We start from the raw sequence: 17,438 nt of genomic DNA on the forward strand, positions 1-17,438 counted from the left end.
GCGGATCGCCTCCAAGCGAACCGATTCCTGGCCCCAAAAATAAAAGTAACCAGCATCTGTTTTGTTGTCGAGTGTAAGCGTATGTGAGTGTTGTCTTTTGCTGTTGAGTGTAGAAGTGAATCTGTTAGCAAGTGCAAAGGTGCCAAGTGTGTGGAAGCCAGAAAAAAAAACAAGGTAAACCATCTAATGATTGCTCTGTGGCCAGTCTCCACTGTAGTGGTAGCAGATGATGCTGTTACTCCATTTCCTTCATTCGTTTCGAGGGGCCCTCAGGTTGGAAGTTCTCCATGCTTATCCGTCTCCACCTTTCAACTCTTTTCTCAGTCGGCCTTTCTTTGCCCCCCGCCAACGATCAAATAAACAGATGAAAAGACATGTGTCAATCGTAAAAGTATAGAAATTATATAGAATTATACTCTTGGTCTCTGCAAAATTCGGGGAAATAAAACCCGAGAGAAATCGTATATATGATTTTCTATATTGTAGAAGAGCCAGTGGCTGCCAAAATATAGCGAATATTGTGACTTTGTGTTTGGCTTTGAGCTCAGCGTAGCGTGAAATGATTCGGTCGTGTAATCTATATAAGCTTTTAAGATTTCTATATATTTTCTATTGTCTGATTTAATTACGAGCAGGCTACAGCCACAGCCGCAGCCATGCCGTGATATGGTAATGGCTAATGGCCCGCGGGGGTCCTCCGCTATCCGTCTCTCTGTGACACCCATGTTAGATGATTGATAGGTGGTCACAATTTTCTGGTTTGGTGGTCAGCAATTTGAAAAGTGAAATGATTTCATAATTGGATCCCCCGACCCTTAAACCGCCGACCGACCGTTGCGATTACTGTGACTCCACTGTGACACGGCACTCGCTCTGAAAACGTGTGTAGGAGTTGCCGCGATTAGCTAGCTTCGCTTTCGATGACTATGGCTGCATACCAATTCCAGTTAACTAAGTTTTATGGCTTTTTAAGTGACAAAGTTGCGACCAACAATTGCGAATGCATGCCATCAGCAGACACTGCCAATTGAGGCTAGGTCGAGATGATCTAACTGGAGCGATTGAGCTTCTTTATAACGGTATGAGACCATAGCAAACCGATGATCTATGAGAATGAGGAGCTATTTATAAATATTCCACAGTGTCGTGAAACCGCATAAATAGCCATTTGCGGCATATACTATACAGTATATTTTAATTAGAATTTTTGAACAACTTTTTAAACAAAAGTATGACAGTATTAAAGCAAATACTAAATGCTAAAAACAAAGCCTATACAATTTTGACACCTGTTCCGTGCCTACGAAGACATTGCGTCATCCAGGGCCCATCAACAACAGAAGATTTATTCCCCTTGATATCTCTTAAATTAATGGCAAACATCTTTGTTTGGAGGCAGAATTTTCTTAACGACATATCTCATGATTTGCGTATGAATTAAATTTAATGGCAATCAAGACAGTTCCGAGTTCAGGTCCGAGAGTTCAGGTTCATGAACCCCAAGTGTATTCGTACACGTTTCGTGCCACTGAAAATACCTTACAAGCCTGCAAATCACACTGAAATGCGTCAAAATGCATTTTGTTCGCCATTCAATTGGGTGTGCAAAAATTTGTGTGAATTTTGTGTGTTTCGTTCTCGCCGTTTGTGCTAATTTGTTGAGCAAACTTTTGCTTTATTGTTCCGATATTGTGCGAATTAGCACGGACAGCCCCATTACCGCGCCACTGAAAATTCCAAAATAGAAATATCTCGCACTCGTATTCGTATTCGCAGTCGCAGTGGAACAGGAACAAAAAAAAAAAGACTGCTGGTAGTCAAACAATGGGGTTAAGGTATTGTTTTCAATTATAGCCGTTGCCTATCGTCCATAAATTGCAATTCTATTATCACTTAAGCTGGCCGAAAACAATCGCTAAGCAAACTTTAATCAGAGCTGATTAATTGTCTTGATTTTTAATTCTGTTCCAACATATTTGTCGTACAACTCATCCGGATAGGGGCCCAAGAAGATGGGAGGGCTGGTGTTTTTCTCACCTCTGGAATGTTTCCCAATCAAAATTACACTTCATGGAAACCAATTAACTTTATAATTGTGTGTTGAAATTATAGAATAAATGTATTATTCTACAATGGATGAAAAGAATGATGATTAGCAAGCGACGATGACAAATACGAGTATTGGCAGTCAATGCAAACGACTGTGTGGGCTGGTTCTGGCTAACATTGCAAGGTATTCTCAAAGGCCCAACCTTAAGTCAATACCCAATTGCTATCTGCTCATCCAGTTCCAATTAAAAAAGTATCATAGATGGGAGATCGCAAACCGTATCAGAGCGCTCGTCGTATCTACGGCTGGCCGCATAAATGACGCAAATAAAACAAAAATTCATTAAGATTGCATTAAAGAAAAAGCTTGAAAATATTATGTGAGCATAGAAAATGAGAATTAACATTGAACGATCGCCAGATTGATGGCAAAGACAAATTGCAAATAGAATATAAACGTGTGTGTGTGTGTGTGTGTCTGATATCTGATGTGGGGGCATGGTCAACGAGTTTTAGCCCATTTTTGGGCCTGACTGACGAATGTTCGTGACCGCAATGTGCCATATAAGAGTCGCCAGAGCAAACCGAATCCACTGTAGAGGAGCGGGGAGAACAGGCCTAATCCCCAATCCCCCGCCGCAGCTCCAACTCTCGAATCAGCTATCAAGTGTTGTTCACTTCACGTTACGCCGCTGGTGTTGTGCTTAAATATTTACCTCAATTTTACGACTTGTTGCCAATTAAATATACCTTTTTTCCTGCTTTTTTTTTGTTTGCACAAATGCAGCTGATAAATTTCTGATAAGGGGCCCCAATTATACGCAGCCCGACAGTGGGCTGTCTTGGAGATGCAAATATTGTCCAGAATTTTGGAATTTCTTGAATATTTTAACCTCTGCCATAGATTCAGTGGCAGTAAATACATGCATTTGTACTCGTACATATTTATGTTAATTGCAAACCAGACAAAAGTGTCAGCAAATTAGGCGTCGAGTCGAATGCAACGGAAGTGCAGGCAACGAGGCTGTCACCTAAGGCCAATCTAATGTCCACACTTAATCCATACTCAGCTCTTGTCTGACAATTGGCCACAGCCATTGCCATTTCCAATTCGGATCGGGGGGTTTATGCATTAATTACGAATGGCAGTCGGAGCCAAGCTAAGCAAAGTCTTCTCCGTGTCTTTTAGCCCCGTCGTCAGTCCCTGTTGGAACGTTGATCGCAGAAGATGGGAAAGTTCGAGTACTCGCTGGGCCTCAATGAGCTCAAGTCAAAGGAGCTGCGTCTGTGGCAGGCCCTGATCGGGGAGTTCCTGGGCACTCTCATCCTCAACTTTTTCGCCTGCGGTGCCTGCACCCAAGTGGAGGATGGCACCTTCAAGGCCTTGGCCTTTGGTCTCTCCATCTTCATGGCCATCACGGTAAGTCGCATATCAAACAGAAGATCCAATCCAATCAATACTCATTGTTTTCCCTCTCAGATTGTGGGTCACCTGAGCGGCGGACATGTGAATCCGGCCGTAACTGTCGGCATGCTGGTGGCAGGACGAATCAGTTTCCTGCGTGCCCTGTTCTACATTGTCTTCCAGTGTCTGGGTGCCATTGCAGGAACAGCAGCTGTCCGTGTAAGTAAAAGGAATTGAATATACTTAAGGGATGGTATACTGGAAGTAGAACCCATTGAGGGTTAATCCCAGAGGCTTATTAAGTTTAAGTAGGCCTCAAAATGCTCGTGTTTGTTTTAGACATTATCTTTTGCGGGTTTTGATTGCCCCATTACTCTTTGAGTGGATGAGAATGGGTCTGTTCTCAATGTTAAGAATGTATGATGTCATGACGATAAGAAATTTCATTATCGTAGCCTTGCACAGACCATTTAACATAAATACTCGTACTTGTATCCAATAGCAGCTGCAATTCTTATCGAATTTCGACTTTCTCCCCACACACAGATCCTCATCGATAGGGACTACTACAATGGCCTGGGACACACGAGTTTGGCGCAGAACATCACAGAGCTGCAGGGTCTGGGCATTGAGTTCTTCCTGGGGCTCCTGCTGGTGCTCACAGTGTTTGGGGCCTGCGATCCCCACAAGCCGGACTCGCGCTATACGGCGCCATTGGCCATTGGCATGGCCGTGACCCTGGGTCATCTGGGCACCATCCGGTACACGGGAGCCAGCATGAATCCCGCACGAACGGTGGGCACGGCCTTTGCCACGGACAACTGGACCTCCCACTGGGTGTACTGGGCTGGACCAATACTGGGAGGCGTGGCCGCTGCCCTGATCTACACTCAGGTGCTGGAGGCGAAGCCGGTGCCGAAGACGGCGGAGGCGGCCGATAAGTACCGCACGCATGCCGACGAACGTGAGGTGAGAGTCCGATTGATAGGCGCCTGGAGCGAAGATTACTTCTATTGAGTGTATGCACTTTCGCTCGAACACACACACACTGACACCACAAACACACACACATACACATGCACTTGTAAATACCATACCATAACTTATCGTTGGAGTCGAAACAGCCCCCAACACTAATACACTCCTCAATTCTCTTGCATTTCGCCAACAGCTGCGCAAGCTGGAGGGTACACGGGACTATGCTTAGGGACAAAAGGATCTTAAGCTCCGGCGGTGTGCTACCAGCAAGTGGAAGCGGGAATCGTGCCAAGGAGAGAAAGAGAGGCGTAGAAGAACAAGAAGCGGAACGAGCGAAACAGATTTTTGATGTTTCGCCCCACGTCCCTAACTCATTCATTTCAGTGTCTATACTGTCATATTATTTCTGTGTTCTTGTACTTCTCGATCGTGTCTATTTATGTATTTATTTATGCAATGTTCATTTTTTATCTAACTAATACTTATACTTATACTCTTAAGCAGTGCTAAAAAGAAATGCAATCAACCGCACAAAGTACATGTATTCTCATGAGTTCACAATAAAATGGAAACAAATATTGGAACTAATTAATGGAACGTCGATCTGATATTTAAAAAAATAACATTTTGTTAACTAAACTAAGTCGAAGAATACTTTGTGTACATTTCTCAAGCTCTCTCTATTTCCGCTTTCAAAACTTGCGCGCGCCCAAAAGCTTATGCTAAAAGCTCGCTCTCTATGCAAACAGGCAGGTTTCCAACACTGGGCGTGCGGAAAATCGGAAAATCCATGGCCTCTCCTCTTTGTCAGTCGTCGTTGTTGCCGTTCCACTGCGTGTTGCCCTCTAAAAAGTTTACAAGGAAAAACGGGAAAACGTGCAAAATTACCACAAAAAAAAACAATAAATCAATTTAAAAATTAACAAAAAATAACGAATCAAACGATTCGAAATCAAATGAAGTGAATTGAAACAAATTTAAAGGCTAGCAAATCAGCCAAAACAAGGCCTTAAAGTGTTGTGAGCCAAATCAATACGAAATTCAATGCGTGGCTTGGCCCGAAACGAAAAATTAAAGTCATAGAAATTAAAGGCAAGAAAAAGCGACCGCCTGCAAATTGTACTGTGCCGTATTTAGGGCATACCCCAAGCCACATTCCGACGGTGGATAATCGATGCAAAACTTATTATGAAACGAGAAACCATCGACAACTGAGAAGGGGACGAAAGCCCAGAGTGGAAGGTGGAAAGTGTTGCAAGTGGCAAGCGGAGAGAGAGGCGAGGAGAGCTGTGTGCTGTGTGCTGCAGCACGGTGTAAACACAAAATCAATACTCGAGCGTGTCTCGGCGTACGTCCTATGCCTATGCCATAAACTGTCCCCAGCAAAATGCCACTATAATTCAGTTAGGAGCCACGGCAACAAGGCAAGTAATTAAAGCAAAAACTACTCGTGCTCGAAAGGGTAGCCGTAGCCATAGCCATAGTCGTAGCCATAGCCACCCCCCAAACCAGAGAGAAGCCAGCAAATCCGCTCGCTTACAGTCCCCTTTGTAATCCCGCATATGACCATCCCCATCCATGCAATTAACTCGTTATATAGCCATTAATATGTGATAAATGGCCCCTGAAATGCGATCAACAGCATTGCAAACACTTGTTGAACAGGAGGACAGGACAGTGAACCGCACTCTGACCCACATACCGGGCCTCCGGCTGCAGCTATTTCTTTCTGCGGATGGTGATGTGAAGGTGAATGTGTATGACGATGGGGATGGCGATGGCGATGGGGTGGCGTTGCGATGGTGGCACTGGCTCACTGCAGTGGAGTCAATATTGGCGGCAAATTGTGCTAAATTTAGCGGTGCCAAGCAAAACCTTAACCTGAAAAAAAATCAAAGAGATTGTGCGACACTTGTGTGCCTTTTACCCATTGGTTTATGGGGTGGATGGATTTAGCTTAAGGGTGATGTAGACATGACATACAGCAAATGGCAATATTTTGGGGTATTTTTTAAAATGGTCTCTCTCTGGCACCGCAAGTATGTAGTTGAATGACAGGGTATCTGTCAGTCGATCAGCCATAGCTTCCTCTTCTCGCTTGAGCGTTTCCTAAGCAGTGGCACACATATAAATATAAATAGTTCTGTCTGCCGCTACATCCCATCTCATCCACTCGGCCACTGTTTTTGTGATAAAATTTTGACGCTTTGCCAAAGTTCAATGCGAAAAAGAAAAGCCACAATAAACTCAAACAATATGTGATAAATAGTGTTACATTTTTGGGATAAAAGCACCAGCAGCCATGAATTGAATTGACATCCAGCATAACCGAGCCCCTCCTACTCCAAAGACGACCCTAGACCCGTTCGGTTGACCTAGAACACTTATTAGAGGTTATGTGCCGCTATTTATAGATTGGTCTTTTTGATCCACTTCCATCTATACCATCTATATATAGAGTATACTCGTATCTCCGCATATTTATATTGTCATATTGACGTACGCATGTGAGGGCGATGGGGGAGGAGAACTTAAAGTGTCAAAATAAATTTAGAACCGAGCCATAATTCATTTTCGGTATACCGCTCCGTCGTGGTCCATGGAGAGGGGGCCATAAAGTGCAGGCAACCAGAGGATGGCTCCCAAAAGCGCGGAAAGTGTTAATTTTTGTGTGACAAATTCTCAGCTGGAACTAGCTATAAATACGGAGAGGGGCCAATGGACAAGGGAGAGCTATAAATAGAGTGGAAGTGTTTCTTTTATGATGTTCCATGGATTAAAGTCAATATTGTTATGGAATGTCGCATGGAATGGGCCATTTGTTTATGATTATGTAAAATATAATATTCTAACCCTTTCCCTTCATTTTAGTGACGGCATCAAAATGCTTAGAGGCAGGAGCCGGACCTGAGTGGAGGAGTGCACCATTGTGGACACTTGCCAGTCGAAGACATCTAGATCATCCGCATTTCCAAGTAGGTTTCAGATAAGATATATATCCTCTCCAAACAATCACTATAATATCTCGTAGCTCCCAGTTGAGAGAGCTAAGGAGGTGCCAGGACGCGCCAGGACACTTAAGATGTGGAGAGAAAAGGGAAATGCAATCGGCAACTGGCTGTTGGCTATCACAGGTAAACCCTTCACTCATCCAATTAATTGTACATCAGATAACCATTATACACAGACATAAAGAGGGGCATAGCCATAAGATTGTTTATGGACAAAGGTCAACAGCGAGCGAATCGAATCGAATGATAAACGGAAGCAGGGAAAAACCATCAGCCCATAAGAGTCATCCATCCGCTTTATACATATGTAGACCATCAACAGACAGCACCCAGATCAAAGAACTGACTAAGAAATTATCCAATAAACATATAGATATTAGCTTGAAGAAACCACAGAGCAGAGGAGAGCCTTAGGCATGATGTTATGGCTTTTAGCAGGGTTTTCAGACGACAAATAGACGAGTAAGACAGGCAGACTAACGGGGAGAAAGAGGGGAGATATGGAAATACTCTTCTTGGTTTAGGTTTAGGAAAAGCGTCTTTCACTCATCATCTCATACCACACACCGAACGTATTGAAATACTCGTAGGCGCCTACCAAGTGCGATCCGATGGATCGAATCGAAGCTGTTTAGATTGGGAGCCTAGATGATTGATTTGCTTCTTTTTGTTTGGTTTTTCTAGCTGGTAGATAGACCATTAACCATTCAATTACTTTCGATCAAAAGCATTCTTTACATTTTTCTTTTATTTGTTTCATTTCCATCTGTAACGAAAATAAATAAAGTTTTTTTGGCATTGGCTAAATTCGCTACAACCGATAATTGTTTTCCAAGTAAGTTTCAGTTTTGATATCGAAATGGTTTCATTTTGCCTATGATTTCCCCTATTCTTTTTCACATTAACAAAATTCCCTTGTTTCCTTTTTGTACCGAACTAAAAGAAAATCCCCTGTAAAAAAGTCAAACGAAAATTGTTGCGTTCCATTTGGGTTTGGTATTGGTTTTTGGTTTGGTTTCGTACGTGCCGTTGATTGTAAATGCCGTTCTGTCGATTGTAAGAAGCTGTACTGTACTCTTTACACTCTATATAAACCCGTATATACAATATAAATCTATATATACTATATACATATATGCATATCCCCGGTCACATCCAACAACACGACATGTATGCCTCTTGCGTTGCAGTGAAGTCCACACCAAATACTCGTACATTTAAACGTAATTTGTAAATTGTATTCTCTTTTGTGCCTCTTACAACACTGTCTCTGTCGAGTAGGTTGGGGAATGGGAAATGGCATTGGAAGAAAGTAACAACGTTAGCATTTCACCCAATTCTTTTGCTATATACCTATATACAACCCACACGATTCCCTAGCTAGTCGAAGACTGCCCGCAGGCAGGACTGTACCTGCCTTGGGTGTTTTCCGCCCTCGGTTTTCCACCCCTCTACGTTTGGTTTTTCGTTTTACACTCCTTCTACTGCCCTCTTCTACTTTGCTCTCTTCTCTTTCATTGTTTATTTGCAGCCATATTCGGATTTATAACTCTCATATGGATTCCGCAGGCCTCAGCCGAATGCCAAAGTATGAGTCCATTGTCTTTCCAAAACAGAAACAATTTGCTTAAAACAATCAATTACCTTTTTGCCAAAAGAAAACAAAAAACAAAGAACAAATTATGAAATACTAAGAGTCATGCATAAGTATATGTATATTCTATCTCTAACAAACTCAAATCGGTTCATTTTGGGGCGCCATGAATAAGGAATATTTTGTGTACTATCAATGTTATTTAAGATCTTTTTGTTTTCCTATCCAAAGTTCAATCGACCGATCCGATCGATTGCTTTCTTCAAAGCTTTGCCATAGCCATCCAGCAAGATCGTTGGGCTACTCTTTTCTCCTTCCTCACTTTCTTTCTTTTGCACTGTTCTCTCTAAGTTTATTCTGCACCACGGCAGGGCTTCTTTGCATTTCTTTTTATGATTTCCTCCGAACTTACCTATCGATCCGTTTCGCACTCCCAAGTGCAAGCCGAAATCCTATGTAAATCCATCTTTAATTCTTTAGTATTTTGTGTGCAGTTCAATATAGAAATTCAAGGCACTTGTAAGTTTAGATGCTGACTATCTCATCGATAAAGAATAACCAAACCGAATCAGAACCGAGCTTTTCGATTCGATAGATATAACCTCACACATTTTCAGCATTATTCTATTCAATTGCGCTTTAATGGTATCCAACTTGCAATTGTCTTGAAGCATTGACAAAAACTGTACCTAAGATTACCTCTCTTTTATACTAAGTATTTGTAGGTGTGTCTTGTTTGTGTGTGCATGCCTTAGAAAAAACAATGTACCCGTAAGATCTATCCTGCAACCCAATAAAAACAGTTTTCTATCACTTTCTCTTGGCACCTTGTAGCGTACAGTTGTTTCTTATGATTTGTACAATATTTTGAAACACGATCTCTACTTTATACCAAAAATTATTCCACACCACAAACCCAAATTATAGTTGAAACACTTGAAGATTTTTTTGATAAATATTTGTGGCCTGCTTTGAGAACTTTTTGGCATGCTTTTCGTGTGTTGCATGTTTTATTTTGGCGTTACTGTACTCAAAACAAATCTAACCCCAAACTAGTGCAGAGATTTACCAAGAAGATCTGCTTATGAAGAACGGGATATTAATGGATATAATATTTTCATCTAGCGCGATCGATTTACTGCTACGAATGCGATTCTTGGACAGATGCCCGCTGCAAGGTGAGTGCAAATCAAACTAAAAAGAAAATATCTGATAAATGAACACATTTTTGGAAAACACCTTAGGATCCATTCAACTATACGGCTCTGCCGAGGGACCAGCCACCCCTAATGACCTGCAACGGTTGCTGTGTGAAAATGGTCCGCCATCAGAGATCACGTGAGTAGCGTACCCCAACGCGAGCCAGACACAACTGTACCTCAACCTGTACTCCTGCCGAAGCATCTCTGATCTTTAACTGATTGATTAACACCGTTCTATGGACTTGTGTGCTCTATGTGTTTGTTTCTCTCTTTCGTCTCTCTTCCGCAGCCTACGAGGTGGTGCGCCGCATGTGTACGTCACAGTTACAGATCAATTTATTCATGGTCGATCACGTGTGCATGATGGAAAGTTCAGGCAATGGACATATGTGCTTTTGTGAGGAAGATATGTGCAATTCTAGTAAAGATTTATACTCTCATGGCCACCAGTTGCATCTCATAATTACCATCGCAGTGGCAGTGTCCTGGCTAATGGGTCAATTGCTCAACAGATAGAAAGTGTTGCTAGGATCACCCACGCCCACACACACACACACACACACACTCAAACGCCACACACATACAACTCTGAAATCTCTCGCTCTCTGTCTCTATCTCTCTCTGTAAACATATGATTTGTAGCTTGAATATTTCATTTTGTACGTTTGAAGCACAGTTTTCGATGATCTGATCTGAAGCCGAAACGAGCATTGAGTAGTTTGAATAACACCTACATAGTTCGATAGCCAAAGCTTCCACAGACCGAAGGCTTCCCCTATTCACACTAACACACTGAACACACTAACACTAGTACACGTACACTTACACGTACACGGTATGCGAGCTTTGGATGCACTGCGTGCAACGAGTAGAGTCGAACGAGTGTGTTCGAATTCGAGTCACAGTACGAGTACTCGTTATTTGAATTGCATGTGTTGTTGATGCTAAAGTAAGCTGAAGCATGTAGCGCTTAAGTAGGAATTGTAGTTACATTTTATTTTCGTTGTTACTTACATTTGTAAATGCCCCAGAAGAGGGATAAACCAAAACCAAGTCCATAATCGATTCACACACACATAAATATGTTTATGCATAAACATCCAACTATATCATATGTAAACTTGGAATAACTCGCCAACACCATTGGTTTGTAAATACCTCCAATACTCCAACTCCAGCAATGTTCATCCAAAAGTATTTACCAACACGAATCTAACGTAAGGGAAGTGTGGAATATTTGCTCATCCTGTTTATTCCAAAGTCAAAGGAGAGAACTTCATGTTGCATTAGTTATTAAGCTTTAATCGGTTCTAGATCAGCTCCCGACCTCATCATATCACGTACCCCAAATAAACATTGGAATCGATTCTTTGGGTACTTATCGATATCGACCTTAGTATAGTCGCATCATTACCTTGCCCACAAACTGTATAAAGAATCAGTCGTCACGCCACCCGTGCTCCCTTTGGTTTGTATTCAACAAGTGATAATTAGTTAGTAAGTAGAAGACTACTTCCTCATACCCCTAGCCAAATCCAATCCAATCCCCATCCACATCCACATTATGAAATTGAATGGGACTCAATTCTCATTGTCATGCTAGTGATAGAGTTAAACGAATCGAATTATATAGCTTATGATTTGAGTTTTTGGATTATGAATTAATATTATGACTTATAGTAATGGTTATCCACTTGAGATCGAGTAGTCGACTCGACGTTTGTATACTAAGCGCATTTGAATCTTTTTCATTTGTATTCTTGAAAATTGGCTAATAAATAACAAACATTTTTACCATAATATCTCTAGCTAAATTTACTCTTAACCTTTCAATATTAACCTTTTAGCTTAGATCTGTTTATTCTCTTACAACTCTTAACCACTTCCAATCTCACTCTTGCACTGCTCCTCCCTCACGCATTTGTACAATTTAATATTTATCTTCGTACTGGCTTTAGTTGATTGCAACATGCTTTAAGCGCAAGGAATTTCCGTTCAGCTGTCCAGCATGTTCTCAAGTGCTTTCTGGCACAAGGTAAGTCCCCAGAAACAGTACAGTTGCGCACCGAATCCTTAGTTCGCTCCTGCCTACTCGCTCTCTATTGCTCTCGCTCGCTCGCTCGCTCTAGCTGGGAGTCGGCCTATCTTGGTGCTACACACACTATACTATACTCCCTCCCTCAATCTAACTCTCTCTCTCTCTGTATCCGGATATCCCTTTATCTATCCCACAATACTTGGCAAATATTATGCAATGATTAAACACCATTTGATTTGAGTTCGATTTAACGTTTAATTTTTTGTATAGTTTACGCTTTTTTGTTATGTTTGATTGTTCGATGACAAATATACTTATCTATAATATCCACACATATGTATACATAACCGATTTTGGTTTGTGAATGTTGAAAATATTCTTATAACCAGTATTTGATTGAATGATATGATTGATTGACGGTTAATGCGTTTCAAAGTTTATGAAGAATACAAATACCAAAACAAACAACAAATTACTTTCGAAACACAGGCAATGAAATCGATTGAAATGAATTTGCAATCACACCATATATGGATTTGTAGTGCAAAGATAAATATTTTTTAATTTAGTACTTTTTGTAGTTCCAACATCTAACGCCCCCTCCCTCCCCACCTTCTGCGCCCACATTCTCTCTCTCTCTCTCTCTATATATATTTCCTTTGTCTCTCTCGCTCTCTAATTCTGTTATGTATCTCTGTAAATTCTCTATCTGTTTAACTAACTCACTCTACTAATCTTATGACTCTTTTTACTAACTTTCTATCAAACCGAAACATAGAGACACACACTTGTAGAATAGATACAAATAGTATATGCACTCGTCACTATGGATGATCGCACATGATCTTTTGATCTCTTGATTAGTCACGTCGCAAGTGCATATACCCGGACATACATACACTGAAAGTATACAAAGATACATATTTAAAACAGATACTGAATCATTAGCCCCCCTTACACTTAGCTCAAAGTCCAGGTCATAAATAACAAAGATACATTTTTACTACATGTAGGCGCGAACAGATATAAAAAAACATGCTATAAATTTGAATATAGCTGCATATAGTATCTATCGTTGAAAGACCCGAATATTGTGGGCCAAGCTTCCAATCCATAGATTCCTCACAATACAAAAAGCACTAAATTAATATCAAAGACTTTACCAATATATAGCCCAAAGCGCTATCTAACTAAACATTGGTATTGGTTGTTGAATATTGCAAAGAGAAAACCAAGTTAAGGAAAGCCAAAGAGTGACCAAAGAATCAAAACAAAAGCAAAACCAACTCGAGAACAATCAGCCTTCGCCTTTATTTTGTTCAGTTTAATTTTTGTTTGAAATTATTATCTCATTCCCCATATATATCGGCTTGAATAGCCTGAATACCCTGAGCGCGCAGCTTTTCGTTCAACTTCCAACACGATTTCCGCTTTGATTTATATGATTTCACCTCAACTCACCACGAGCCCATCTTCTTCTATTTCCTCACCACCCTCCTCAATCACCCTGCCACCAGTCACACTCTCACCCACCCTCACCCTCTGTCACCCACAATTACTCTCTCTCTCTCAATGTTCAATGTCTGTCAATCAGTCAGTCACCAAGCCCGCCCCCGGCGCCCCCCAAACCGCTCGCGCTCAGCTCCCCGTGGAACTCAAGCTGATAGCACCCACAAGCATATGTTCCACCACTTCCACCATCCTACAACAACAGCAGAGTCTCGTAACGGTCAGGTAACGGCGCGCAGGCGCTGCAGTCTGCGACAGAGCTTACTCTTCTACCCCCCTAGAGGAAAGCTCTCTCGGAGCTGGAGGGTACGCCTGCCCGTCCGTTTTATGGTGCTTTTTCACATACGACACCACTGTCTGACTAAATTTTTTTCATCATGTACGCCATCGCAACCATGCCAGTGGTCGCAATGCCGCGACTGCCGCTCCACACTTGCCGCTCCACCCCCCTCCAGGGAGGGTCGTGGAGCAGAGGGCATTTGTGGGTGGCATGCGCGCGCCATTGCCGAGCATCTGATTAAAGTTGGCCAGCCCTTTGCCTGTGTGCGCGCAATGCTAACCACGTTCGAAATGCACTTGGCCAAGTGGCAAGTGGAGCCGCAAAATGTAAACGTGATCGTCTGTGCGGCACGGCATCGATCGCTCGAGGATCGGCGCGGGACCACCAATCAGCCGGCGAGACGGGACAGACAGCTTTGAAGCTTTTGGGGGCTTCCGATGAATGCTTTGGCTTGAACAACACCCAACAAAAAAAAACCCGAAGCTTTCTTTTATCCAAGCCTCAACTCAATTTAGCCATTAAATATTTACTCAACCTAGCTCAACGGTGCTTCCAGTTTCATTGCAATCAATGGCTTGCCATGGCAAAGCAGAGCGAACACAACATTTCGCGGTTAAAGTATTGAGCATTCTGAATGTAAATCGTATTAATTATCCGCTAATGCTTAAAAATACTCGTACTTAAATGCATACTCGCAAGAAACTGTTAAAGATCCATTTAAGATTTTACTGTAATCTGTTGTAGGGGAAAAAAATCGATGAGCACCGTACTAAAATATCTCAATCTCAACAATTGTATCTAGCCAATAAAGAAATTTCAAGTAAACGTTTAATCGATCTTAAGCGAATCGAGCGAATATTAAGATTATTTTGCAACAGAGCATTGTACAAGATTATAATAAAGAAGAATTTAAACGAAACAGAGTTTGGAATACATTAGTTTTTAAATTCAAAACATAACGGACAGAAAACCAATCGGCAGCGCAACATTTTGAGTTTGTTTCTGGTTTAGTTCGTTCCAGTTCAGTGCTTCCAGAAAAGAATATCGATATCGGTCAATAAACTAAAAAAAAATCTCTTTTCCATTTTATTATCTTATTTTGAATAGGAAATTGAAAATTTAGATAGATTTTAAGATAAATTGGGATGGTAAAATATTAATACAAAATCGGTGCTTTTGAAAAAATATCGGTGCGCAACTATTTTACAACACATGTTTCATGTATAATCTTGTCCGCTGTTGACATAAAATAACGACGCCGATGTGCAGGATGTTCTACCGTATGTACCGAGAGAACGAGCACCTTCAAAATGGCGCGGATTTAACATTCTGCATAAAAAAAACTTTATGCTTTCAAACTACACTTTCAAAAAATTCCACTTTGGCGCTACTCTTCGAATCGGTTATTGGCAGTGAAGTTAAACTATGAGGCTACGTACCGTAACTACATAAATATGTAGCGAAATGTGTAAGATGTAAAATACATTTTGCGCATCTCAAAAAGTTGCAGATACAATTTTCGATAATTTTCAAAAACAGCTGACAAAAATCAATGTGACCGCAGAGACGTTTTGCATACCTCATACCCTAGGGAAAAGGAGATTATAGGATTGAGGAAGTGTTTGTCATCTCAGGCTCAAATGAGTGCGTCATTAGTCAGTCTGAGAAGACTGAGAATAGGTATTGGGATTGATAATACACACGATAAAGAACAAAATGCATGAATAGGTCAAGAAAAATTCAATCTGAGAAAAGGTCATTAATTTCATTTTATATCAGCTTGGATAGCAGAATTTTAAAATCAATAAAATTAAATAGGGTATAAAAGAGCCGACACTCAGAGCGGATACCTGTTGACCAGAAACAAAGACGTAACATTCCATACGCACTTTACGTTACATTCAACACACACTTACGTTTTATGCTGTAACCTTGTTTGGGTAAACCTTATTTAGACACAATTAAATAAAAAGGAGTCCCCAAAATGATCATGTCTTGTAGAAAGTTGATCTATCAATTGGATAAAAATATGTCTTCAGGGCTGAGGGTCCTAGGTAGCTGGCAATATTAAACCGAATATCAAAATCGAGGAATGATTGCCAATTGTGAACAAGGCAGGTTCGCTGTTAACATAACATGACGAGGTGAATTGCCGATGTGCGTCTAAACAATAATTAAAACAAATGCAGCTTCCTGCCAATGATCCCAATGCATGCATTAATTCCCTGCCAAAATTCTACAGGTACCACCGAAAACCGCATTCGATTTCATCAAATAGATCACAAATTGATCAAGCCAAAATATTTTCGTCATATTTTGGACGATTGCACGACTCCGAAAAATTCATTCGTGATGGCCGCCACTAAGTAAAAACGTGTCCCGCTGCTGAAAGACAATTTCGGTCGTTTTTACCATCAAAACTCATTGAATATTGCTGAAATTTTGTCAGTTGCTCCAGCAACGTACCAAGTGGTATGTAACGGTGCTTGAGGCGTGTAAAAATAAATAAAATGTAAAAAAATGTGTGTGAAAAAATTTAATCGATTTTGTGTTTTGTGAAAAAAATCTTGGTAGATGTAGTGCCAAAGAAGCTCGGCAGAGGGAGCCGGTAAACGTTTCGGAGTGATTCGGATTTTCGCGCCGCTGACACTGCCGCCGAACGGCGCTGAATCGATAAACATTTTATCGGCAAAACAGTGCTGTTTACGTGTGCAAGTCAATGAAAAACAAAAACTTTCTTAAAAAAAATTAAATTAAATTATTAACCAAGAACTGGATGTGAAACTGTGTGAAAATGGCAAACAAAATAGAAGAACTGCCGCATTGCCGCTCTGTGTAAATGTCGCCGGCGTTGGCCGAAATTCGCGGCCTGTGAGTCCGCAGCGTCGTCAATCTTCGGCTCTCTGGCCGCCATTGCTTTCCAGCAAAACCACGCTATACGCAAAATCTACGAATTTGTGTAAATTTTTCAAGCGAATTATCAACAAAATTTCGCTTGCAGGTGTGTGAAAAGTGCGGTAAACGATGCTAAAAATTCATTAACGTATATGAAAATATATACACCCCGCGGCGGATCACTAATTTGGCCAATAATTGCAAAAAACAAAACCCACATGAGGAAGAGTTGACTACCTTTTTTTCTTCTTTTTCGTCGTGTTTTGCGCTTCGTGTTTTTTCTGCTTCGTGCAATTCGCCGCGTTTGTTTGAGGCTGTCGCCGCGTGTGTGTTTGTTTATGCCGCCTTTTTTTGTACGCGGCTTTCTATGATTTTGCATTTTTTGCATTTTGCGACAAAAAAAAAGGAATTAAACTCAGAATGATATGATTCATAGTCCTGAAACAAAGGGGTATATGGGTTTGTGCGTGTTTTTAT

The 17,438-nt window shown here is 41.2% G+C and overlaps 2 protein-coding genes across 5 annotated transcripts; both read left to right on the forward strand.

Moving 5' to 3' along the window:
* LOC6590509 (aquaporin AQPcic) lies at positions 1-5,024 on the forward strand. 2 transcript variants are annotated; one of them, XR_003408434.1, is made up of 5 exons: positions 1-174; positions 3,239-3,469; positions 3,530-3,673; positions 4,001-4,538; positions 4,626-5,024. XR_003408434.1 is itself a non-coding variant. In XM_026985550.1 (5 exons), exons 2-5 carry the CDS (start codon positions 3,278-3,280, stop codon positions 4,659-4,661), a joined length of 795 nt encoding a protein of 264 aa, XP_026841351.1. In that variant the 5' UTR covers positions 1-174; positions 3,239-3,277; the 3' UTR covers positions 4,662-5,024. The 2 variants fall into 2 exon arrangements, 1 of the variants encoding a protein (XP_026841351.1); XM_026985550.1 differs by having other exon boundaries at positions 4,001-4,423.
* Positions 5,025-7,307: 2,283 nt separating this feature from the next.
* Positions 7,308-14,891, forward strand: LOC6590510 (protein quiver). 3 transcript variants are annotated; one of them, XM_026985552.1, is made up of 7 exons: positions 7,308-7,407; positions 7,464-7,566; positions 8,231-8,278; positions 8,975-9,031; positions 10,163-10,215; positions 10,282-10,375; positions 10,529-14,891. In XM_026985552.1, exons 2-7 carry the CDS (start codon positions 7,515-7,517, stop codon positions 10,753-10,755), a joined length of 531 nt encoding a protein of 176 aa, XP_026841353.1. In that variant the 5' UTR covers positions 7,308-7,407; positions 7,464-7,514; the 3' UTR covers positions 10,756-14,891. The 3 variants fall into 3 exon arrangements, with proteins under 3 accessions (XP_026841353.1, XP_026841355.1, XP_026841354.1); XM_026985554.1 differs by lacking the exon at positions 8,975-9,031; XM_026985553.1 differs by lacking the exon at positions 8,231-8,278.
* Positions 14,892-17,438: the final 2,547 nt, after the last annotated feature.

This window comes from Drosophila persimilis, unplaced genomic scaffold, assembly GCF_003286085.1.
Source record: "Drosophila persimilis strain 14011-0111.01,24,50 unplaced genomic scaffold, DperRS2 tig00000002-arrow-pilon, whole genome shotgun sequence".
NCBI lineage: Eukaryota > Metazoa > Arthropoda > Insecta > Diptera > Drosophilidae > Drosophila > Drosophila persimilis.